This window comes from Onychomys torridus, chromosome 1 (genome assembly GCF_903995425.1).
Source record: "Onychomys torridus chromosome 1, mOncTor1.1, whole genome shotgun sequence".
Taxonomy (NCBI): domain Eukaryota; kingdom Metazoa; phylum Chordata; class Mammalia; order Rodentia; family Cricetidae; genus Onychomys; species Onychomys torridus.
This window is the reverse complement of record NC_050443.1, coordinates 758,620-781,916: the sequence shown is the minus strand read 5'-3', so window position 1 is coordinate 781,916 and position 23,297 is coordinate 758,620. Positions and strand designations below refer to the sequence as shown.

General features: G+C 52.7%; 2 protein-coding genes across 5 annotated transcripts; one reads left to right on the top strand and one right to left on the bottom strand.

Annotated features, from left to right (window-relative positions):
- The first annotated feature begins 38 nt into the window (after positions 1–38).
- On the top strand, positions 39–8,784 carry Leng1 (leukocyte receptor cluster member 1). The gene is made up of 4 exons (XM_036197497.1): positions 39–551; positions 1,881–2,060; positions 2,687–2,937; positions 3,755–8,784. The coding sequence occupies exons 1-4, from the start codon at positions 420–422 to the stop codon at positions 3,972–3,974; spliced, it is 783 nt and encodes a 260-aa protein (XP_036053390.1). The 5' UTR covers positions 39–419; the 3' UTR covers positions 3,975–8,784.
- Positions 4,002–19,686, bottom strand: Cnot3 (CCR4-NOT transcription complex subunit 3). 4 transcript variants are annotated; one of them, XM_036197430.1, is made up of 18 exons: positions 19,360–19,686; positions 14,079–14,153; positions 13,912–13,979; positions 13,623–13,697; positions 13,393–13,482; positions 13,043–13,171; positions 12,850–12,945; positions 11,605–11,824; positions 11,380–11,513; positions 10,788–10,844; positions 9,013–9,394; positions 8,798–8,921; positions 7,902–8,100; positions 6,980–7,079; positions 6,683–6,881; positions 6,338–6,470; positions 5,602–5,727; positions 4,002–4,381 (listed from the first exon to the last, which is right to left on the bottom strand). In XM_036197430.1, the coding sequence occupies exons 2-18, from the start codon at positions 14,101–14,103 to the stop codon at positions 4,283–4,285; spliced, it is 2,256 nt and encodes a 751-aa protein (XP_036053323.1). In that variant the 5' UTR covers positions 14,104–14,153; positions 19,360–19,686; the 3' UTR covers positions 4,002–4,282. The 4 variants fall into 4 exon arrangements, with proteins under 4 accessions (XP_036053323.1, XP_036053306.1, XP_036053296.1 ...); XM_036197413.1 differs by having other exon boundaries at positions 11,605–11,827; positions 14,079–14,156; positions 19,360–19,680; XM_036197403.1 differs by having other exon boundaries at positions 11,605–11,827; positions 19,360–19,680.
- Between the last annotated feature and the right edge of the window lie 3,611 nt (positions 19,687–23,297).

Genomic DNA, 23,297 nt, shown 5'->3' with positions numbered 1-23,297 from the left:
CTGGAATCGAATCCCACGCCCTCTGCCACCAAGTGCCACTGTCTCAGCTGAACCATATTAATAAACAACAGTCCAGGCCGCTATGCCTTTTGAAACCCAGTTCTGAAGCCCTGGACAGGGTTTGGGGAGGGGCCTGGTCCGAATCCTGGGCTGTGTCTGCGTGAAGGGCTAGATAGGCAGGGCACCATCAGCCTCACACAGCAGCGTCCGGGTTGGAGCAACTCAGGTTGCAAGCGTTTATGATTTGCTGTGATGGAGGGCCCCTTAGCCAATCACCTCTAAACAAAGCCATGAGGGGGCGTGGCAACTGGCCCAGAACCAATGCACAGGCAAGGGTGGGACCATAGGGCGGTGACATCCTCGCGCCAATCGGAAGTGCTGGAGAGTGGGCCTGATGGTCGGAGGTCGGCTACGGAGCCATGAATATCTTGCCCAAGAAGAGCTGGCATGTCCGAAACAAGGACAATGTCGCCCGCGTGCGGCGCGATGAGGCCCGGGCCCGGGAGGAGGAGAAGGAGCGTGAGCGGAGGGTGCTACTCGCTCAGCAAGAGGTAAGCCTGGGGCTGGCCCGGAAGCACAGTGGGCCTGCCCTGCCTGTCAGGCGCGGGTCGGTGTTTGGCGATGTTCCTTTGCTAACTTTCATGAAACCTGCCTAGATTCCCCACTGGTGTAGTTGAAGTGACCAGGAACTAGCACATTAAAAGGGTTGTACAGATATTCTGATTACTTTATAGATCGTCCGCACAAGTTAATTACTGAGCACCCACTTATGTATGCTCCCCTCCTACGGAGCGGGAGACTTGAGAAAACCCTCTTAGAACAACTTGAGTGCAACGGCTTCAGTGAGAAGGGTAAAGGGCGGACAGGCTGGAGTCCACTCCGCTGGACGTGTTCGTTCTCCATCATCGCTCCCCCAAACACACCCAGAGGCTTTCTTTGAAACGGTCTTTGTAGCCTTGGCTATCTTGGAACTGGCTATGTAGACCAGGCTGGTCTCGAGCTCTGAGATCCGCCTGAATACTGGGCTTGAAGACCACACACATGCACAGGCTTTAATAATTACTCGATCATTCTGGCTTACACTTAAGTCCCTTAGTCAATCTGATCATGAAGTAGTGTGGATTTTTAAACTTTCAAAAGTGGTCGCGCGGTGTTGGCTCACGCCTTTAATCCCAGCACTCTGGAGGCAGAGGCAGGTGGATCTCTGTGAGTTCGATGGTCTACAGAGCGAGTTCCAGGACAGGAGCTTTGCGCCTTTCCTGGAACTCACTTGGTAGCCCAGGCCGGCCTCGAACTCAGAGATCCACCTGCCTCTGCCTTCCGAGTGCTGGGATTAAAGGTGTGCGCCACCACCGCCCTGCTGAGCTGTGTTTTTTTGATAGCTTGTTTTCTTTACATCACTCCAGGCTGGGAAGCCTTGTTTTAGGCTGGGGGGTTTCCCAGCTATCCCTGACAGTCCAGTTTACACTCTGCACTCTAAATTACAAATGGTGTCTTTTCTGGCTGCCGGACCTCCACGCCCCCGCCCCTTTTAAGGTTTTTTCGAGGTAGGGTTTCTCTGTGTAGCCCTGACTGACCTGGAACAGAGGTCCTCCTTCCTCTACCTCCTGAATGCTGGGATTTGAGGCATACACCACCACTAGTCAGCCCATGCGCCCCCCCCCCCCTCTTTCTTTGGTTTTTCGAGACAGGGTTTCTCTGTGTAGCTTTGCACCTTTCCTGGAACTCACTCTGTAGACTAGGCTGGCCTAGAACTCACAAAAAAGACCCACCTGGCTCTGCCTCCCGAGTGCTGGGATTAAAGACGTGCGCCCCATGGCCCTTTCTTGTAACCCCCAGCATTCTAGGTTCTGAATGTCCTGCCTATAACTTCTTCACAGGCCCGCACAGAATTCCTACGGAAGAAAGCCAGGCACCACAACTCACTGCCTGAGCTGGAAGCAGCAGATGCAGGAGCTTCAAGTTCTGGGCCTGTGGACCTGTTTAGGGAGTTGCTAGAAGAAGGGAAAGGAGTACCCAGAGGCAATAAAGAACACGAGGAAGAGAAGCGACAGGAGAAGGTAGGCTGGCCTCCTCTGGTGGTGGAATTGGAGGTGTGTGTGTGTGGGGGGGGATGACACAACTAGCTGCGACTACACTGTTGGGCTAGATGGTGACAAATGCGCACACAGAAAGCTTTGAATGTGACTGAAAGGTAGCACCTAACAATTTGGTTACTGCTGCAGAACACTTACGCTGTGTCTGATGCTAACCTTATGAGACTTTTTAGTCTTAAGCTATTTTGAGGTGAGGCCCCCACTCACTACACAGACCAGGGTGCCCTCTAGCTCCTCCCCCTCCCCCCCTCCTGAGTGCTGGGTCAAAGGCATGCACCTCCAGGTCTCCCAGGCAACTCTGAAGTGCCGTATCCCACTGAAATCACTCCTCTGCTTTGCTTTTCTGCAGGCTTTTCCTTAGTCTTCTCCCAAAGGTGCCCAATTTTGAACTCATGGAGCTTCTCCCATCCCCCATTACTGCAGATTAGCCCTTGCACTTTGCATAGCTGCTCCCTGGTCTGTGATTTCCCTTGTTGAATGACTACCTACCGCCCCGCCTCTCCGGGGACTCAGACCCTGGCTTTCCCTACTGCTACATCTAGGGCTCCCAGAGGGATGGAAAAGACTATTCTGTTTTCTTGCCCCAACAGGAGAGGCAAGAGAAAGCACTAGGCATCCTGACGTACTTGGGCCAGAGTGCAGCAGAGGCCCAAACTCAACCTCCTTGGTACCAGCTCCCCCCAGGGCAGGGGGGCTGCCCTCCAGGCCCAAGCCCAGACGAAAAGATCAAGAACCGGTTGGACCCCTTAAGAGAGATGCAGAAGCACCTGGGAAAGAAAAGGCACAGCAGTGAAAGCCATCCTTCTAGAGAGGAGCGGCCTCAGAAACAACGGCCCAGAGAGTAAGAGCCGGGTATCACAAAAAGGCTCAGCAGGAGTGGGATGAAATGGTTCTTAGTACGTGGTGTGGAGACAGACTGACTTTAGGATTTTAAGAACAGTATCTCCTCTAGACATGCCCTACGGCTAAGGGTATGTTTTTCTTTTGTAATGGCAAGAGTGTCTTGCCATGCTTGTCTATGCACAAGCACCTATGTACTGGTGCCCTTAGAGACTAGAAGGCATTGGATCCCCGAAACAGGAGCAACTGTGTGTCACTATAGTGCTGGGGATCAAACCCTGGTCTTCTGAGGAGCCAGTGCAGTTAGCCACCGAACTCCCTCTCCAGCCTTTGGTTTCCTTTTCTTCAAGACAGGGTCTCACTGTGTAGTTCTGGTTGGCTTCTGCCTCCCAGCTGCTAGGATCAAAGGTGTGTGCCACCACACCCAGCTCAGTTATCTTTTCTAATTCAGTACAGATAGACAGATACAACCTGCCTACCACCTGGTGCCTTTAATCCCAGCACTTGGGAAGCAGACAGGTAGACCTGAGTTCAAGGCCAGCCTGGTCTACAAGCCAGGGCTACACAGAGAAACCCTGTCTCAAAAGATCTTTAAAAGTCACTGGGTTAGAGAATAAAAGCAGGTTTCTGTCTGTAAGATGCTAGGTTCTGTCAGCTGGAGAAGGGGTAGTCAAGGGTAACCTCTTTTTATTTGGAAATGGTACAGGGGGCCCAGGATACTGCTCAGTGTGTTTTCTTGATCTTAGAATCATAAGGAGGCACAGCCCCTGAACCAGGTGGCTCTTCTCAAGCTTTCTGCTCTTTTGCTCTCCGTGCAGGCCACCTTCCCTACAACAGCTCCGCACTGAGCGTCTTCAGCGGGAGGCAGCTGAGAGGGCTCGAGCAGAGGCCCTGCTGGCCCGGGTACAAGGCCGAGTGTCCCAGCAAGGCCAGGCAGAAGTGGAAGAGACAGATGAAAGGAGGCGGCGGTACAACTCCCAGTTCAACCCCCAGCTGGCTCGGCGCCCCCGCCAGCAGAACCCCACTCCTGCCCACTGACTCCTGGGGGACAGGAGAGGCTGCAGCTGCCAGCAGTCATATAAAACTATTTATTCATAAATATTTTCCAAAATGAAAATAGGTTTACCAAAAAATGTCCCTCACTGGGGAGGGGAGGAAGGGGCAGCCCTCGCCCCCAGGCCCCCAGGGGAGGGCAGAGAGGAGGAGAAAGCCTCCCTGCCCTTTCCCTGCTTCCTGGGGGGGAGGGTGCCTCATGGCCTTGGGCCTCCCCCAGTCTTCCAGGGCAGGGCCCTCACCTGGGCAGGGGGATCAGCATGCGGGGGAGGGGTCAGGTAGAGGGGCCGGTGTCACTGGAGGTCCCGGTCCTCCAGGTAGCGGTACTCAAAGGTGAAGCCTTCCTTCTTCCGCTGGCCCCACTTCTCGTAGTCAAAGTAGATGTAGGTGCCCTGGCCGGGGAAGAAGGTGGTCAGTGAGTGGATGAGGAGGGAGGCTGAGATCTGGGCCAGGCAGACGGACACAGAGGCAGTTGTCAGGGACATGGAGGTGCCAGGCTGATTTGTCCTACATGCTTCCACACTGTCACACTCCAACCTCGGTGACTTTAGAGTGGAAAAGGGAGACACAGAGAGGACCTCAGCTAAGTACAAACAGCCATGAGGCCTAGGCTTATGTTCAGACAGTGGGGAATGTTGACCGACAGGTGGCCTACAATGCAACAGATGCTGCATCTATATCCAAGTGCTCTGCAGGGACACACACTTCATTGTAACTGAGATTCTGAGTGACTTCAGTGCCCTGAGATGCATTAACGTCGAGAACCAAACCAAGGTGAGACAGGAAGTCTGAAGTCAAAGTTGGAGAGGATACAGAAAGAAAGAAGCTGGGTCAAGTGTCTGAAATGCTTCAAAGTGGTCTGGCAAAGTGGAGGGGATGGGCAGAGTTCTGTGAGAATGGGACCAATGAGGACCAGTTTGGCACCTGGAAGTGTAGGTAGGGAAAATGTGTGCAGGGAAAGCCACTGTGGAGCACACCAACTGAAAGCAATTAAACAAGAACAAAAACCTGTGACGCTCACTGTATGGCAGGCACCATTAGTACTTACATGTTAACTCATTTAATCCTTGTAACAACTGCTTGAGATGGGTGCTGTTAACTCCCATTTTTACAGATAGACAAACGAAGAGAGGTTCTATTGACTTGCCCAATATCATTCAGCAAGAGCTAGGCTTAAACCCTTATCAGCCAGCTTTGGGGTATTTAGGGAGAGTGGAGTTTCAACTGGCTGCCTAAACAGACTTTCTTCCAAGTACGCTCAAGTCCCTCCCTGCTCTGCTGGTTGCCAGGAAATGAAGACGGGGCCACTGAGGTCAGGTTTGGGAGATGCCAACTAGAAACCCCACACTCCTAACTAAAGTACCCAGGCTGCATGGTGGAGGCCGATTAGCAGCTCTAGGACAGTTTCTCTCTGGAAGACGTAACAATGGCTCAGCCCTAAAGCACTAAAACTCGGATAAATGGAGAGGGATAGCATCCCAGGCCAGGTGAACAGTGTGGGAGGCCAGTTTGGTCAGTCAACAGGACTGTTCTTGAAGGTCAAAGGCCAGTAGGACTGGGCTTGGGGACACTAGCCATACCCCAGTGGGACCAGGGTGGGCGGGGCCCTCACCTGCTCAAACTCATCTGTGATGGTCTTGGGCTCCTCGTGCCTCTGGAACCACATCATGTACTTGGTGTGGAATCGCCAGGACTGCTTCTTTAGGGCCTTGGCTGCCAAATACTGTGCCTTGGTTCCCTGGGAGAGAAAACGCAGAGGAAGATCAGGGGGTATCCAGATTGGGTAGGGAACAGGGGAACAGGGCAAGGCATCAGGGCTGGACCGGCCCCCACAACAGACCAGCTGGGGTGGAGTCCACTTGGAGACAGTGCTGGGAGCACAGAACATACCATGGCCAGAAGAAAAATGAAACAGGTGAGGTAAGAATTGCTTTCAGAAAAGCTCCGAGACAGAAGAAACTAATGCACAATGAAAGCTGAGAGGAGACTATGTAGAAAACTGCAGGGAGATGGGGAGGGCTGGCTCACTGCAATCAGAGGTCTCTAGGGAGGCCTTCGGAGCGCCTACTGCACTTCAGAGGCTATCCTAAACTAAAGGGCTTACCAGGAGCTGAGAGCTCTTGGCAGTGGAGTGGATAGGGCCTAGGCCTTGCAGCCTCTCCCTGAGACTGAGCAATTGTAATGCCTTGGGACTGGACAGGTTTGATTTGAGGGGGCCAGGGATGGGGAGGGGTGCGGTCCCAGTGGCCGCAGTGGGACACCCACCTCGCCCCTCCAGCCCGAGGGGGGATGGCAGCGGTGGCGGCGGAGCTGGGGGGCCCGAGGCTGCCCCGGGGGCCCTGCTGTACCTCCAGATAGTAGAAGATGAAGAAGAGTGTCTCAGTTGACAGGCGCTGGTAGAACTCCACTGTGTCCGAGTGTGGGGGTGGCATCTGGTGGTGGTAGGGGGGCGTCGGGCAAGGGTTCCGGGGGAGGTACTGCCTGTGAACCAGAGGATTTAGCGCCAGGTGACTTCCAGTTCCTGCCCTGTCCTCAGGAAGGTGTTCAGAAGCACACTTCAACCTGCTATATAGGGAGCCCCAGCCAAGTCCTCTACACTTTGAGTACTCTACCTAGTCTCTCAGGACCCAGGAACCAGCTCCTCCCTCAGACTGTGGAGTCCCGGTCCCCAGCCCCTTTCTGCAGCCCCTCACCGAATGCGCTCAGAGTCAGAGGGGTGGGGCATGTGGTGCCAGGCGGCCTCTTCCATGGCCTGCTGGTAGAGCTGCTCCTTGGTGAGGGACACCGGCCCCAGGGGACATACGCCCAGTGACAATGGTATGTTCACCTCTGACAACTGCAGGGGTGGCTGGGCTGAGGTGGGGGGTGCTGATGTGCTGCTCAGGATGATGTCTGTAGGGAGGGATGGGGCACCAGGCCCCTCAATGATGAGGATGGGATCAGTTCCTCCTTCTTGGCTTTTGCCCTCCCCACCATTCCATGACTGTCACCTCGCTCTGTTAAGTGTAACGTTGGCACAGGGTCCTCAATACCAGAGCTGATAGCTGCCCGTTCCGCCATGGATTTCAGAGAGCTCAGAGGTTCAGGGGCCTGGAAAGAGAAAGGGAAAAGCCTCAGGACCTGGAGCAGAGACTGGGCTACATAAAAATGCAAAGCCTGATGGGACCTGTACACCCTGCCTACTCTTCTGTTGCCAGTTCCCTATTTGCAAGATCTACCCATATTGTGCTAAAACACCATGGCTGTAAGGAAGCTGCAAATCTGAAGTCACCATCAGAACATGGTCCACTGACTCTCCAGTGTGTAATTCTGTTCAGCGTCCATGACACATTCCAGAGGAAAGAATACCCTACAAAACATGGTGGACAGGCCATAGCACATACTTCCACAAAGACACCACATGCTGGGGAAATGCCCACTGGACTGCCCACAGTAATATGGCATCTTGAGGGAGGTAGCTGGCAGGGTTGCAGGCTCTGCTGTTGCCTTAAGGAAGTCGGCCATCCCTTGGGCATTCAGTCTCCTTGGGAACATCAGTGGGTTGGGTCTGCAGCCCCCACACTGCTTTCCCTGGTGAAGCAGCTTAGGGCTGGCTCCTCTTCTACCCACTCCGTACAACCCTTCCATTACCAAAGCCCACCCACAGACCTGCATCCCAGATCTCTTGGAGGGACTCATTCTGTACTAGTCACAGATAATAAGGTCTAGTCCTTCATTCTCCCCCACCCCACCACAGCTCACAGGAGCCTCTCTCCACAAGGGGCCACTTTGTTTCTTCTCCCCTAAAAACCATGCTAAAGCCCTATCACCCACTCAGGAGAACATCTAAGATGCTTTTTCTTCCCTAGAAAGGTAGACACACTGGATTTCCTGTCCCAGGATGGGCTCAGGGTCCACATCTGAGGAGCTCACCTTTATTTCCGGGGTGGTGCTGAACTGTGGAGGACCATTGAGCAGAGTGCCAGCTGCCTTGGCCTCACTGAAGCTGGGTGTTGGAGAACTGGGAGGATTCACAGGCAGTGGCACCAAGAGGCTGGGTCCTCCTGAGTTGTTCCCTGAGCCTGAAGCCACATTCCCAGCCCCTGCTGGGGCTGCCGTACTGGATTCCTTCCTGGGTAAAGAACGGAGGAGACTCAGATTAAGGTCCCTGAAGGAGGATGGGCACAGAAAATGGGCTCCAAAGGGGGAAGCTGAAGGGAAGACAGCTGGGGCGGGCAGAAGAGACAGCAATCTCTGGAACCCTCTTCAGTACAACAGAGTTGGGAATACAGGTTTTTAGGATCCCCTAACAGCTTAAAAGATGGGGGACAGGGTAGTTCTAGAGCAGACACTGGGGTAGATTCAGAGTGAATGAAGTTCCTATCATGGAACAAGTAACCTTGCTCAGATGCATATGGTGCAATCTCACTAGGGCTGGTAATGTCGGGGGCAAGGGGACAAATCTTTCATTCAGCATGTGTTTGGAAACAGCGGGAGTAATCTGACGTCACGTTGGAGAAACAGAGGACTAGGACATTTCACTTAGAAAAGGGAAAAGCTCCCACACCCATGGAAGTCAGGTTGCCTTAGAGCACAGAACAGAAATGGGGAGAGAGCAGTCTGAAACCTAGAGTGAAAACACAAGTAACCGAGGACAGAGCTGGGAACGCATGTACACAGGCCCCAGGTGTAAGCAGCAGGGACAGGAGCCTTGCTGAGGTGAAGGCAGTGCGCACTGGACACTCGCTGCCCGAGAAGGGCAGGACTCAGAGCTCTGCAGCAAGGGTGGCATGAGAGCCTGTGCCCACACCCGCCACTCCAGAACTCACGAGGTGCTGGGAGCTGGGTTGTGAGGGCCTGCAGTGGGCCCCAGGGCTTGGCTGCTGGCACTGCTACCCCCACTGCTGCTCAGAGCCACCTCCGCAGGGCTGTCTGCGACAACCGAACTGTAGCCTGGGGAGGAGAAGGGCGCGTGTGAACAGGCCGCAGTCACTGCCCACCTCGCCTGCCCCCCCCCCCCCCCCCCCCCCCGGCCCCCACTTACTGGTGGCGCCGTTCTGCTTGCCAGCCCCCGCGCCCGTGCCACTGTTACTACTGCTGCTGCTCCCTCCGCTGCCACCACTACTTCCCCCGCTCGGCTGGGCACTGGGAGGCCGGGGCTGGGCAGTGCTGGGCCCGCCGGCATTGGGTGGGGCCACAGCCTGGGCATAGGGGGCAGGAGGACCCGAGTTGTGGCTGGGAGCTGGACTGGCCTTGGGGCCCAGGGCACTTGGAGGTGCTGCTGGGGTAGAGGCCCCATTGTTGCCAGGGGCGGAGCTCAAGGCAGAAGTGGCAGGTGGGGGGCCAGGAGGGTAGGTGGGCGGCACAGCTGGGGACTGGGGATGCTGGTTGCTGTGGACAGGCTTGGAGCCGTTTTTGGCTGGAGACTGCAGAGAAAAAGAACAGAGGGTCAGGTACTAGGCCAGCCTGTCCACTACCTACCACCCTCTTATTGTCTCTGACCTGCTATCAACTGTCCACACCCTCTGGGGCACCTAGGAGAGAACTCAACTGTCCTCATGTTTAAGATCTAGTTATTTTCAGCCTGTTCAGCTGTCCCAAGTCCTTGCTGGACATTGCCCCCTGTAGTCCACATGAATCTGATAGAGGTTAAGTCGTTAAGACAAGAGACCAGTGGGAACTCTTAAGTACCCTCAATTTGAGACCTGGAGCGGTGGTGCATGCCACCTTTGATACTAGCTAGCACTTGAGAGGCAGAGAGAAGCAGATCTCTGAGTTTGAGATTAGCCTGGTCTATTAGGCAAGTTCAAGCCAGTGAAGGTTACATAGTGAGATGTTTTCACAAAACAAAAATTACCGCCCCCCCACCTCAATTTGGGGTTAGTTAGATCAGCCTAAATATTTAAAAGTAAGGAAACTGGGACAGCCAGGATACTTCTGAGTGTCAGCTAAAGGTCCATTATAGCCAGTCATATAGAACTGTAAAATACAGTGGTCCAGAGTGTAATGAGGGAATCCCTACCTCAGTCAAGTTCCAAAAACCAGGCTGCCATGACAAACTGCCTCCCAGATTTCTGACTATCACAAGAACCTCACTTACCAAGTACCAGAGGGAACTGGCCATTCTCTTTTTTTCCTGGGATTATGTTGACAGTCTGGGGGCCTGGTAAGGTGGCAGAGCTGGGCCCACTCCCAGGAGTCCCTGTCCCAGTGTCTCTCTCTCTACTACCCTTGCTGTTTCTCAACTCTTGTGCCCAATGAGGTGCCCCCACCTAGGACTATCCCTTCTATCATTGCAGAAGGACTCTGGGATCCTTCTGCTCCGACAACATTTCTGTTTCCTAAGGTATGTTCCTATCTTAGAAGTTGACAGAGCTAAGAGACATCCTCTAGGAGCCAGAGGAATTGGAGAAGTGCTGCATAGTCCTTCCTCTCTCAGGGACTGCTTCCTTCCTGCAGTCGGCACAACACAGGCATTCTGACTTTCCAATCACTCCCCAGGCTTGTTTGGTTCCTTCAGAGATGGTCTACAAAGACCAGGTCCTCAGTCCAACAGGCCCACCTCCCATACCTCCGAGCTTTCTGCTACAGCTCCTGTGTGATCTGCTGCTGCCACAGTACCATTCAGTCTTCTTCTGCAGGCCAAGACACAGGCCACCTCACCCACAGCACCAGTCATCAGCCTGCCCTCAGGGTGGCACTGTTTCTGGCATGCTACTGTCCCAAGACCCCAGCATTGTGGCCAGCACTCCAGCTTCAATATTGTAAGGACCACTGAATGAACAAGTGACAAGCCATCAGATTCAAACTTAGACCCACCTGGCTGACTTCACTATCCGTCGAGCGGCCTCTCTTCTTATCATCTTCAGAGTTTTCCTGAGGTAAGGGGTAGTAAGAGTCAGAACTGTGTGACTTCCAGGGTCCCAACACAAAAGACAATCCTTTAAGGACCCAGGAGGGCCCTTACTGCTCTTAATTTCTCACAGGCCCATCTGACTCATCTTGTGACCCAGAGCTGTTCCAACATCCAACCCGAACCTTTGGGAAAACAGCTAAACCAGAGCTCATTAGTACTGTCTTCTGAGAGCCAGCACTCACTCAACGCGTGAAGTACTCAGGAACCTTCTTTTATAGACTTTAGCCCTGGATCCCTGTCAGAGAGGAAATACCCAGCTGCTCAGGTCCTCAAGGACCCCACACTGTAGTACACCCCCACCCCCTAAAACCCACATGAATGCTAAACCTGAGTGGGAACCCAGGGTCAATCTTTTGGCTTTTTATATCCATTCCATACCAGGAAGGACCTTGGAGCACAAAAAGCCTAGCCCTCGATTCCTTAGCTGCTCTCTCTACAGCAAGACTGGGCTTTTGACTCCTCCATTCCCACCCTCTTGGGAACCCAGACCCTCACCGTAGTGCAGTTAGCGGGGCTGGGTGGGATGGGAGAGCTGGAAGTTGTTGAGGTGGGCGTGCTGCTGGACTGGTTGAAGATCTCATCCTCCATGTGGCTGTGGCTGGGGGGGGAGGTGGCGACCAGCGCCTGTGCTGTGGGGGCAGGGGAGCAGCATGCTTAGCTGGCTCAGCCACGCCTCCTGCCCTCACCCTCTGTGCCATGAAGGTCAGCCCAGGGCCTCACGAATGTCCTCGAGGTCCAGGTCGTCATAGAGGAATTCGTTCTCTTCAAAGTCGGGGTCCTGGGATGAGTCAACGTAGTACTCCACGTCATCCTTGATCTTTCGGATGGCGTCGACCAGGATGGAGTCATTGTCCAGCATGCGCAGGATGGTCTCCAGCATGCGCACATGGTAGCGGTGCTTCTCGATGTGCCGCTTCAAGCCCTCGATCCGGTCCTGCTTCTGCTGGCGAGCCCAGGGCCAGGCTCAGGGGCTGCAGAGCACCTGCCCAGCCCTCCTGCCCCCACAGAACCTGTCCTCAGTCCCCTGTCCCCAGGGTACCCCAAAACTCCACTACAGCCCCTCCTAGCATGGGGCAGTGAGGAGTACCAGTCTGAGGTTTCTGATGATATCTCAGGGACCCACTTCTCCCTCCTCAACCCCTTTGGGCTCTGGAGATCCTAGAAACCTGTGATGCCTGTGCTAACACTACAAGCAAGTCTCCCCCAGTGCCGCCCCCCCCCCCCCGGAATAGACATCCCATCTCACTGCAACAGTAATGACAGTACTAAGGACAGAGCTGTGAGAAGGAAACCTGCGTCTGTTTACTGCCAGCAACCACAGGGAGCCCCTGCTCCTCTCCAAAGCCGCAATTCCCTTTTCATCTGACACCTTCCTTCCTTTGTTCCACATCCTTCCTTTGTCAAAGACCCACTCTTTCCCTCCCAATCCCTGGTTTCCAAATCTCTTGCCAATCATGACATACCTCTCACTTTCCATCCGACCCCAGCTTCCTTCTCTGGTGACACCACTAAGCAGACATCCCTTTGAATTCATACCCTACAATCCTAAAGGTGTAGAATCCAGGACCCTAACATATGGCTTTGGTTCAAACCATCCTTCTCCGAGTATCCACAGCCATTGGTTTCTCAGGGACACACACCACCCCCCCCGCTGCTCCTGAGAACCTGGTATCTTTGGGGTGCTGTGTATCTTCCCAATCTGGTTGTCAATTCATGTCTCACTTACTTTGAGTCCCAGCTCTAAGTCTATCTTCCCCCAAACTCCCCCTAGCAAATGTCCCAGGATCTTATCTTACCTCTCCCCTGTACCACTCAGCCAGCTAGGCTGCCTCATCCTGCTTCTCCATCTCTACACCAGGTGTATTTTAGACACCCAGAACTAGACTCCCATAAGCCTCCAGAGGCTCCCTGTGCACAAGCCACATCCACCCCTACCCCGTGGGGGATGGTTCTCCCCCCACTCACATCCTTGTCGCCCTTCTTCTTGCGTGTCTGTACAGATAGTGACTCCACCTCACTCTCAAACTGGTCCACCTGCATATTTAGGGTGTCAATGGTGTTCTGGGGGAAGAGAAGGGAAGAGGGGTTTGTCCTCAAGTCCCTGATATATACTTAAGTCTGGGCCCATGTGCTCACTTCTTTCTTTGTCCCAACTCACCGTGAGCCACTGGCCAACCTCTTCCTTCTCCTTCTGGGCAGGGTCCACCTTCTGAGCCAGACCCAGGCCCTCCTTGCTATAAGCTTTGGTTTTGGTCTCTCGCTCCACAACTTTGAACCGTTCCATTTGCTGTGGAGAGTACAGTGGGTGGAGAGCTCACAAAGGGGGACAGGAGCTGAGGTCTAGCAAGGCTACAGACAGCCTGGAGACCTCGCCTCTGCCCTTCCCTGGTTGTAGAGACATTACTCTCCTCAGGAGTCTGGAGTTGCTGCTCCACTTCTGCCTTCTAGGGTCCCTCCCAGGAACCCAATCATGTCACCACCCCAGAGCCCCAGGCTCTGGTGTCCTACCGTTTCAATGAGCTTTCGGTTTTCGATAAGCTGCCTTTTGTCCTTGATCTCATTGGATGCCACCCATGTCTTGATCTGGTCCCTCAGCCGCTGAAGAAGATCCAGCAAGAAAATCAGGCTGCAGGCCTAGGAACTGGGCCCTTAGTGACCTCTTCTCCCTGGGACCCAGCAGTCCACTCTCCCCTACCCTCCTCCCACAGGACAAGAGAGTCCAGCCCCAGCCCCCTCACTTGTAGCTTCTTAATCTCCTTCTTTAGGTCAGCCTCATACTTTTCTTTCTGGTTCGCGTTGGCTGCATTGTGGAGCTGAGGGATGAAGAATTCAGCAGTCAATGGGAGAGTGGCTGCCCAGAGCTCGCCACAGCAGAAAAGGTCCAGTCTTTCTTCCTCGGCGGGGAAATCTAGGACCCCCTCCCCACAGTCGATCTTAGAGATGATTCCCTGGTCAACACCCTGAGACTCTGAATTTCTTGATTCTTCTCCCCACAGACCCAGATTTTGAGGTTCCTAGGCCATGTACCTTTTGCCAAATATCTTCAAACTGCTCCACGCCTTCGGACACCTTCTTGAGGCAGCGATCAATCTCACCTGGCCAGGGAGGAAGACTATCAGGATCCTGCCAAGGCAGCAAATATCCAAAGACAAGTTCCCGAAAGAGAGGGCATGTGGCCACACTCAGTCTATTACCTTGGAGTTTGCGCTTGTCCGCCATCTTCCCTGCCCTACAGACGAACTCTCTTCATACTCTCTTGGAAATGGACGCTGCTGGGAAAAATTGGGAAGGACTTAACATCTATTCCTTGGCTAGTCCAAACCCAGAGACGTGGTGGGAATCACGGGGTAGGTAGGATGGTAGAGGGAAGAAACAGTTACCTGCCCTCTTCCCTACCTGATGATACAACTCAGGGCCTTGCACATGCAAGCATTCTTTCATCTAGCTATATCCCCAGCTGCATTTCCTATCTGATAAGGGAGATCTGACCCGTTTTTAAATTCCTTCAGTTGCCCAGCACAGGGATGGGCAGACTGGATTCTGGGAAACTGTTGAAACAAAGACTGTTGTATCTTTATTTGTGGGCCTCTTAATTTGGAAGCAAAAAATTTCTAGAGTACAGAGTATCTGTTCTCTAGATGACACTACAGCACATGCAGCACAGAGTGGACTGCTGGGATGGAGGCATGAGCCCTAGAAATGAGGATTCTAAACAGGGGTTGGGAGCAGAGGTGACTGGGAGAGGCCACTCCAGACAAGTCAGGAAATACAAGAGGCTGGCGGCTCCTGGAAAGATGAGATGCTGTGTATACAGGTGTGAACTGAAGGGCAAGAGTGAAAAGGGACTTCTGTAGCTATGAAGACCTGGACCCACTCATACAGGACAGGGCAGGATGTCAAACAAGAGGGTCTTACATTTCCAAGAAATGTATTTCACAGCAGAATCCTGGAGCCCACACAGATAATGCTCCTGACCAGAAGAGCTTGAAACTAAAAACGATTATAGAAATTTGGGAGCAGGAAGCAGAGCCTCAAGAGGGCTGGGAGAAGATAGAAATCTTGCAAAGATAAGAGAGTAAAAGGTATCTTAGCTGTGAGAGAGCAGATCCGCACACATGGAGGAATTCCGTATCAGATAGACTGGCAATTTAGACTCAGAAACATGAACCCATGGGGCAGAAACCAAAATGAACAGAGGGGCACCTACTTTTATTCTGAAGAAAGGCGAACTTAACTCAGAGGGGCCTGAGGACAAAGGACTGGGTGGGGGGGTTATAGGCAAAGAAGTCCACACAACAAAACTTGACTCTGAAACGGGGCAACCTGGAGAGGGTGGGTCATGGGAAGAGGATTTCTGAGCTGCCGGCAGCAGCTGTCTCCCTAGGGGTATCCCAAAAAGCAAGGCTCTGAGAACTATACAGGACAGGGGTGCCCCAAAGTAGCTCTTAGCAGAAACCGCCCTACTCCAGGACTAAGAGTTTCAACCTGGAAGTCAGCTATAATGAGGGTCCTTACTACCAAGGAAAGGGATACCCAGAAGAGTTTTAACAGAAGGTGCAATGTGGGAAATGTTTCAAAGTGCACTGTCAGCCTAAAGTACTACAACCAGTGCAACAGAAAAACAGAATCGTACCCTTTCCAAGAACAGGATCTTAGAAGACAGCTCAGGCTGGCTTTGAACCCACATTCCTGCCTCAGTTTTTTCATTTCTACCAATCACAGGTGACTAGCAACCACTGCATGGGACACTGAATTTTGGAGGATTTAGAAAAAGAGGCCCAGAGAGGATGGAGTTGGCACCTCTTCTGAAAGGAATTTTCAAAATTAACTCTATGGAGTCCCACACTGTGGGGGGAGGTAGTATGGGTGGCACCCGAGGCTCTAGGCACTTAAACCTTTTCAATAAAGGACCTATTTAAAAAAAAAAAAAAAAAAAAAAGGCAGCACTATCATCTGAGGATTGGCTGACACACCACACACCAGGAATCTTCAGGAAGATGGAGCAACCAGCAAAAGGACTCAGCAAAGAGCCCCACTGAGGAGACTGAAGTACAGGTGCCTCTCTCTGATCCAGGGACCTTGCCTGGAATCAGCAAGGTGTTCAGGATCTTGACAAGAATGAGTCTTGGCTCTACCACCCCATCAGCACAGAAGAGCCCCTTTTTACACTAGGGAAGGAAGGAATGTTAAACAAGCGCTCACACTACCCACTCTGTCCCAAGAGCCTACAGGAGGGTTCTGGACAGGTGCTGCAACCCAGACAAGGCACTCCAACCTTCAGGAGGTGAGTCCCTACCCTAATTCCACAGTGAAGTGGTTGGGACTACAGCACAGGGGAGGAGGTGATAAGCCTCACAGTGAAAATACAGTACTGTGGCACCAAAAAAATGACAGAAATCATAAAGGAGCCAGAAACAAGATGTCAAAAAAACAGGGGCAACAAGGGCCAGTGAGTAGGATCAGCATAAACAAAGTCTAACAACCTACGTTCAATCTCCAGGATTCACATAGCAGAAAGAGCCCCAACTCTCAAAAGGTGTCCTCGATCTTACACATGTGTGCTGGCATGTATACATCCCAAAGAGCACATACACACACCAGACGAACAAACGAAATGCTAGGCCAGGACTTGCCTTTTAATCCCAACCTTGGGAGACAGAGGCAGACAGATCTTAAGGTCAGCCTGGTCTACACAGTGAGTTGCAGGCCATCCCAGACTACATAGAGAGAAAGTGTCTCAAAAAAATCAACCAAATAAAGTAATAAAAAAGTAATTAAGGGCCTGTGAGATGGCTGAGTAGACAAAGGTACTCGCTATGATAAAGGTACTGGTGATCTGGATTCAACCCCTAAGTTCCAAATAGTGAAAGCAAAGAATCAACTTCTCAAAGGTTTTTTCCTGAACTCCACGTTTGTCTTGCCATGCATGCACATACAGAAAATCAACTTCAAAAATATGTAAAATAAGAAAAAAATTTAAATGTCTCAGATGGAGCTGTCTGTCACTTGTCGCTTTCTTAGCCCAGGTTCAGTTCCCAGCACCCGCACAGCCTCTCCAATTGCCTGTAACTCCAGTTCCAGGGGAACCAACAGCCTTCTCAGGTACAGCACACACACAGTGCACTTACGTGCAGGGAGGCAAAATACACATAGAATAAAAATAATTTTAAAAAGTAATGAAAAAAAAAAAAAAAACAGGTGTAATACTTCAGCCATCAAGATGGGCGGGCACAGCTGTGGTAAGTGAAGACCGTATCTGACTGGCAAAAGGCTGCTGCTCTGTAGAGCAGGACAAGGCCCACACACCCAGGAATTTCTGCTCTAGAGGCTGGAGCCTCAGCTAGAGTGGAGGCAGTGCCTTCTCTCCACAAACAACAAACCAACCAACAAACAACAACAACAAAAACCGCTGCACACCAGGAGGGTGCACACCCCCCGAGAAGCCAGAAAGGAAGCTAGCACTGGAGTCTCAAACCAGAGGTGCCACCACAAAGGACTGCCTACCCATTTTTCAAGACCCTCTCTAGGGGGCCATCAGCACAGGGCCCTCTTGAGGCAGGCAAGCACCTTCACACAGAACATATACATGTACACAAATGGGATGGGGGTTTGGACAGCATGGAGGAAGCTGGGCCTCTTGGCCCACGACGGAGGCTTCTCTCTGTCCAAGGTTGTGTGGGTACATCCTCAAATCAGTACTCACAACAGGAAACATCAACGAAGCAATCTCCAGAACTTTTCACCACAGGTTCCAAGATCATCATACAGAGACCTGATGAGGGGCACAACCTTAATCCTGAAGGCTGGTGCTGTTGAGTGGCCACACAAGCATCCTGGAGCATAGCACAAGGCACCTTGCAGATAAGAGGGCTCACACTAAAGCCAGGAGTGGTGGCAAGCAGCACTGGAGGTGGAACCTGAACCTGGCACCACCACATGGGGGTCCTATTGGGTGAATAAAGTAGCCCCCGGAGAGGCCCAACACCAATGGCAGGGGATGAGGAACCTATACCATGAAGTCATCCCTAAGAATCTTTAGTCCCAAGCAAAGTGACCACAGTGGTCTCTCTCCCAAGTCCCAGACACCACCCAAGGAACCTTCACTTTAGACCCACAGAAAAACCACAGAGGAGTAAATCACACTAGCCAGGGGTACTCACACCCAAGAGCACCTAGCCTCACAGTGAGTGCACGAGGGGGTAGTCATCTCACATGCAGGAGAGAGGGTGATGCCGATACCAAAGAAGGAAGGAACTTTACCTTGCAGGTGACACTAGCTCACAAGGAACACAAATGCAGGGAGAGAGGCCACCCCTTGCACACACAGCAGGAGACTCGGGCGAGGGACGCTGGCCTACGGGGTGCCAGCTGGATGAGAAGGTCCACTGCAGCCGGGACACGGCTCTCACACAGAGGATTGCAATCACGGGAGATTACACACAGGTGGGTGATGAGAATGGAAGTGCAGGGGGATAACAACCCATGTGATGGAGGATGGAGAAGGTGAAGACAGTGAGGCAACCCTTGCCAAACAGGCAGAGACCGAATCCTGAGATGACAGTCACAGAACGGAGATGCAGCTGTTCAGAAGAGGTGCTTTACCTGTCCCCCAACAGCAGCACACCAACAACTGAGAGCCTGGGAGCTCACAGTCCACCGACACAGACCCAGGAGAGCTAAACAGCTCCCGCCATACACAGCATTACCAGTAGACTTGACATCACTAGGAAGCCACAGCCAGGGAGGCAGACAGCTTGCACCTCAGTGGAGCTTGCATCCCCAAAGCTAGAGGCCGCTGGTACCCCACCTCAAAGATGTAAAAGACCTGAAGCCAGGAAGTGAGCAATACGGTGGACAGTCCTGAATCCAAGGTCTGGGGAGGGAGTGTTAAAAAATAAAGAAAAAAGCCATGCTTCCTTAAAAGAAGGCTGGTGGAATGGGACGTCTAGGAGACTTTACTGCCAGAGCTGTGAGGACAAGGTGGAAACTTTGGCTTAGGCTCCAACTCACAACGGGAGCTGCACCCTCGGGTCGTGGGGACTTTTCCTCCACCAGATCCATCTCTTCCAAAGAGGCGTCCCCCTATCAAGACACCAACAAGCTGGAGCTTTCGGGTGCAGGGCCGCGCTCCCCAAGGGAGCTCCCGGGGAGGGCACGGCTGCAGGAGTGCCCCCCACGCCCACAGCAAAGCCCCCTCCCCGGCCCGCCGCGCGCGAGGGCGGGCACCTCGCACCCGGGGCCGGAGCGCTGCCGCCACGCGGGAATCGGGGCGCGGGAGGGCTGAGAGCGGAGGGTCCCCGCCCGCCCGAGCCCAAGCCAGGCCTGAGCGCGCGGCCAGGGCAGGGCCGGGGCCGGGGCCCGGCGGGCGCGGAGGCCGGGTCGCCACAGGCGGAGGGGTCGCGGAGCGGGAAGGCAGCCGACGACGCTGAGGGAAGAGGGGAAGGGGTCCGGCCCAGTCGAGCCTGACGCTCTCACCGCAGGAGCTGGCGCCGCCGCTGCGGAGCGTATCGCGACAGGCGAGGAGGGGGAGACTGAGGCGAGCGCCCGCCAGCCGCCTTTTTTTTTTTTTTTTTTTTTTTTTTTCCTCTTTCCTCGCGCCCCAAGCCCGGGCGCTATCGCGACAAGAGGGCGCAAAAGCCGGAAGTGGGGTTGGGTTGTTGATAGAGGAAGTGGGCCCGGGGTTGTTCTAGACGACCGAGTAGGGGATTCGGGGCTCAAGGGAAGGCCCGGCGGCGGCTGCCGACGGCTCCACGGAAGCTGAACGGGCCCGGTCCAAGATGGCGGCGACGGAGGAGGCCTCCCCTCCTCTCTTCTCGTCTCTGGCGCCGGCCCGCCCCCGAGCCCCGAATATAGGTCCGTCATTGCTCCCACAGCACGTCGCTCTGCGCCGTCAGGCGCGTCCCATTGGTTCCTAGGGAGGATAAGGCCGGCCCCCTCCCTAGGATTGGCTGGTCTCTGCAGGGCGCGGCGTTCGATTGGCCTCCCGCTCAGCTTACTTGGATTGGCTCAGGTTTTTCTTCCCGGCTCCTCCTCCTCCTCCCCGCCTCAGAGCACAACACGCCAGCGCGAGGGCCTGGATGTCAATCAGGAGGCCTGTGTCGTGCTGATTGGATGTGTCCGCCCCCTTCTCCTAAATCAATTGGCTGCGGGGAGGAGTCAGGATGAGGGGCGGGAAGTCGTCCGTCAAGTTTGAAAGCAGCTGTAATTGGTTGCAAGGTATATTCCGCCCCGAACTCATTGGCTGGTCATGGAAGTGGGTAGGGAGAACGACGGAAGGCACGGAGAGTGGGTGTTAAAGGCAGCTTACCTAGTGGGAGACAGACAGGTGACTGGGGGTGGGGTGTGAGGTGTGGCATTAGGCCCAAGTTCTCTGCCAATCAAAAGAGCCACCAGGCCTAAGGGGAGGAGCTGGACAAGAAGGCCCCTCCCATTTCCCTGGGCCGGCTCATCAGTTTGGCCAATGGAGTAGCTGTGAGCGGAGGGTGCTGCGTGAGCTGTCGACAGGTGTGGTTCTCTGAGCATCCCTCCCTATTCCTGCAGTCCAGGTTGTTTCCTGATCCTCATACTCGTTCTCCAAGTGCCTCTGCTTGGCATATCTCTAAAAGTCAGTGCTTTCTGGATGGAAGAAGGAAAGGCGGAATCAGAGACAATTCACTAGCACCATGCATAGCAGAAGTGACTGAGCATGGGACTGTCCTGCCTCCGGAAAAGCAGACTGTGGGGCACTCTGCTCTACCTCCGTTTCTTTGGTGTTGCAAGGATTCTGTAGCCGTAGAAGCTGCAGAAGAAACTGCGCTTTACCCTACCTCATTTACATCTGTAGTAGCTACTCATTAGAGCTCTGTTATGCTTCTTAAGGAGTAAACTTCCCTGCCCCCCCCCCCCCCCCCGCGCGCCGCAGAATGCTTAGGTGAGCCTCTTTTTGTTCAGATCCTGCCCTTTTGTTTTAAGAATACTTACTTGGGTCTCCCTCTTTGGATTTCTCAGTGTTTAGCACTCATAAAGCACTCCGTAGCCTTTTGCTGAATTAGTAGATGAATAGTCCCAGCAATGACTTGCGTTGAAAACTTGAGCACCACGTTTTCGTGAATTGGGAAGCCAGATCTATCTCTGCCTGCCTAGGTGAAGGAAATTAAGATAAATCCAAACTTGAAGAGAACATGGATGTGCATTGCATCCCAACAGGATGGCATGAAGCAAGACAGGAAGAAATGGCTTATAAAAAGGCATATTCTGCTGGAGAGATGGCTTGGCAGTTAAGATACACTTTCCTGCAGAGGACTTGGGATTCTGTTCCCAGCAGCCACATGGTAGCTCACATGCCTGTTAACACCACTTCCAGGGTATCTGACTCCCTCATCTGGCTGATGCTGGTGCACTTATACTAACACATTCACATACATTCTTTTTTTAAGTGCATATTTCTAGGGTCACATAGACTTAAGAAAGTGAAACCTGGGAAGTTGCATTTGTCCAGATTTTTCCTAATATCCCCATACTCTTTTGAGTTTGTTATTCATGCACAGCTTTGCTATTCCACGTGGGCCCTGAATGTAGACCAACTTCTAGCCTTATCAGGAATCTGTTTGTTAAGATGCAGCTCATCTAATTGGTCCCCAATTCTACTTCTTCTAACAAGCTCCCAGGGCATGCTGACGGCCCCAAGAACACAGAGTGATGACTCTCAGGTTTAGCTGCACTTTAGAATCACCTGGGAAGCTGGGGTGAAGGGTAGGGGATTCAAATACTCAGGCTCATGCTAGAACAATTCCATCAACCTCTGAAGGCAGGAACCGGCTACCATTCTTTCCCTGAGATAATTCCAATGTGCAGCTAATGTAAAGACCACTCACCCAAAACTCCTCAAAGCATGGTCCTTTAACTAGCACCAAAAATAACACACGGAAATGCACTTTTCTTTTTAATCACAGGGAGATTTGAACCCAGGGCTTCACATGACAGGAAAATACCCTACTATTGAGCTATTCCTGCAATTGCCTCTCACCTCTTTTTTGGCAGGGTTTCATATAGGACAGGCTGGACTTGAACTAGCTTTGTAGCAGAGGACGACCTTGAACTCCTGGCCTTCCTGCTTCTATTTCCCAAATGCTGGGATTACAGGTATGTACCATCATGTCCCAGCTTCTGCCCTTTTTAAAGGATCTTATTATGTAGGCTTTGGAACTCACTATGTAGACTAGGCTGACCTCCAACTCACATAAATCTGGTCTCTGCCTAGGAGTCTTGGGATTAAAGGTGTATACCACCACATGTTGTGGCAGTCCCACCTCCCTTTTTAAAGATTTATTATGTATACAGCATGTTTTGACTGCAGGCCAGAAGAGGGCACTAGATCTCATTACAGATGGTTGTGAGCCACCATGTAGTTGCTGGGAATTGAACTCAGGACCTCTGGAAGAGCAGTCAGTGCTCCAGTTGTTTTTTGTTTTGTTTTGTTTTGTTTCTGAAACAGGATTTCTGTGTTGCTTTGGAGCCTGTCCTGCAAGGCAGCCCTATTAAAACTGTTTTGAGGCAGGCCCTTGACACAGCTAGGAAAGTACCCTGAGGTGAACTGCTGCCTTCCGGGCCCTTTAGAAACATGTTTTTGTGTATGTATGGGTGTTTAGCCTATACCTGTGCAAAACATGTGTGCCTGGTACCCAGGGAGACTAGGGAAGGATGTCATATCTTCTGGGACTGGAGTTATAGACCATTGTGGGCTGCCATACAGGTGCTGAGAATCAAACCCAGGTCCTCTGGAGGAACAGCCAGTATTCTTAACCACTGAGGAATTCTCCAGCCAACTCTCTTTCCTGAAATTGTGTGTGTACGTATTAATGTATTGTGTGTAGCAGCACAGATGTGCTTGTGAAGGCCAAATCCACCTCAGTAGCTTTTTATTTTTTATTCAGATAGGCCACTCATCAGGACCTGGGACTCATTGATGGCTGGTAGCATGCCCTAGTGATCCATCCACTTGTCTCCACCTACTCAGCATTGGGATGGCAAACACATGCTGCCATTCTTATATGGGGTGCTGAGTATTGAACTCAGGTTCTTATGCTGCTTTTGTTACTTTTTTTCAAGACAGAGTTTCTCTGTGTAGCTCTGGCTGTCCTGTAATTTGCTCTTAGCAAAACTGAATCAAACTCTAGAATTAGCAACCATGTCTTAGCCCTCAAGGCATTCTGCAGCATCTTGAATTCCAAGACTCACCACTGGCCATGTCAGATGCAAGTCAGGCAGGGATGGAGCAAGGATTCTAAAGGAGGTGATGTACAAAGTGCTTTCCGTGCAGACCCACAGGGACTGGGGTCAACATAGAGAGTGGGGAGATAGGGGAAGAAGGCCCAGAGGGAGGAATGGACCAGGAAGCCCAAGAGGGACCTGCCAAAATTATGAGTAAGAGAAAT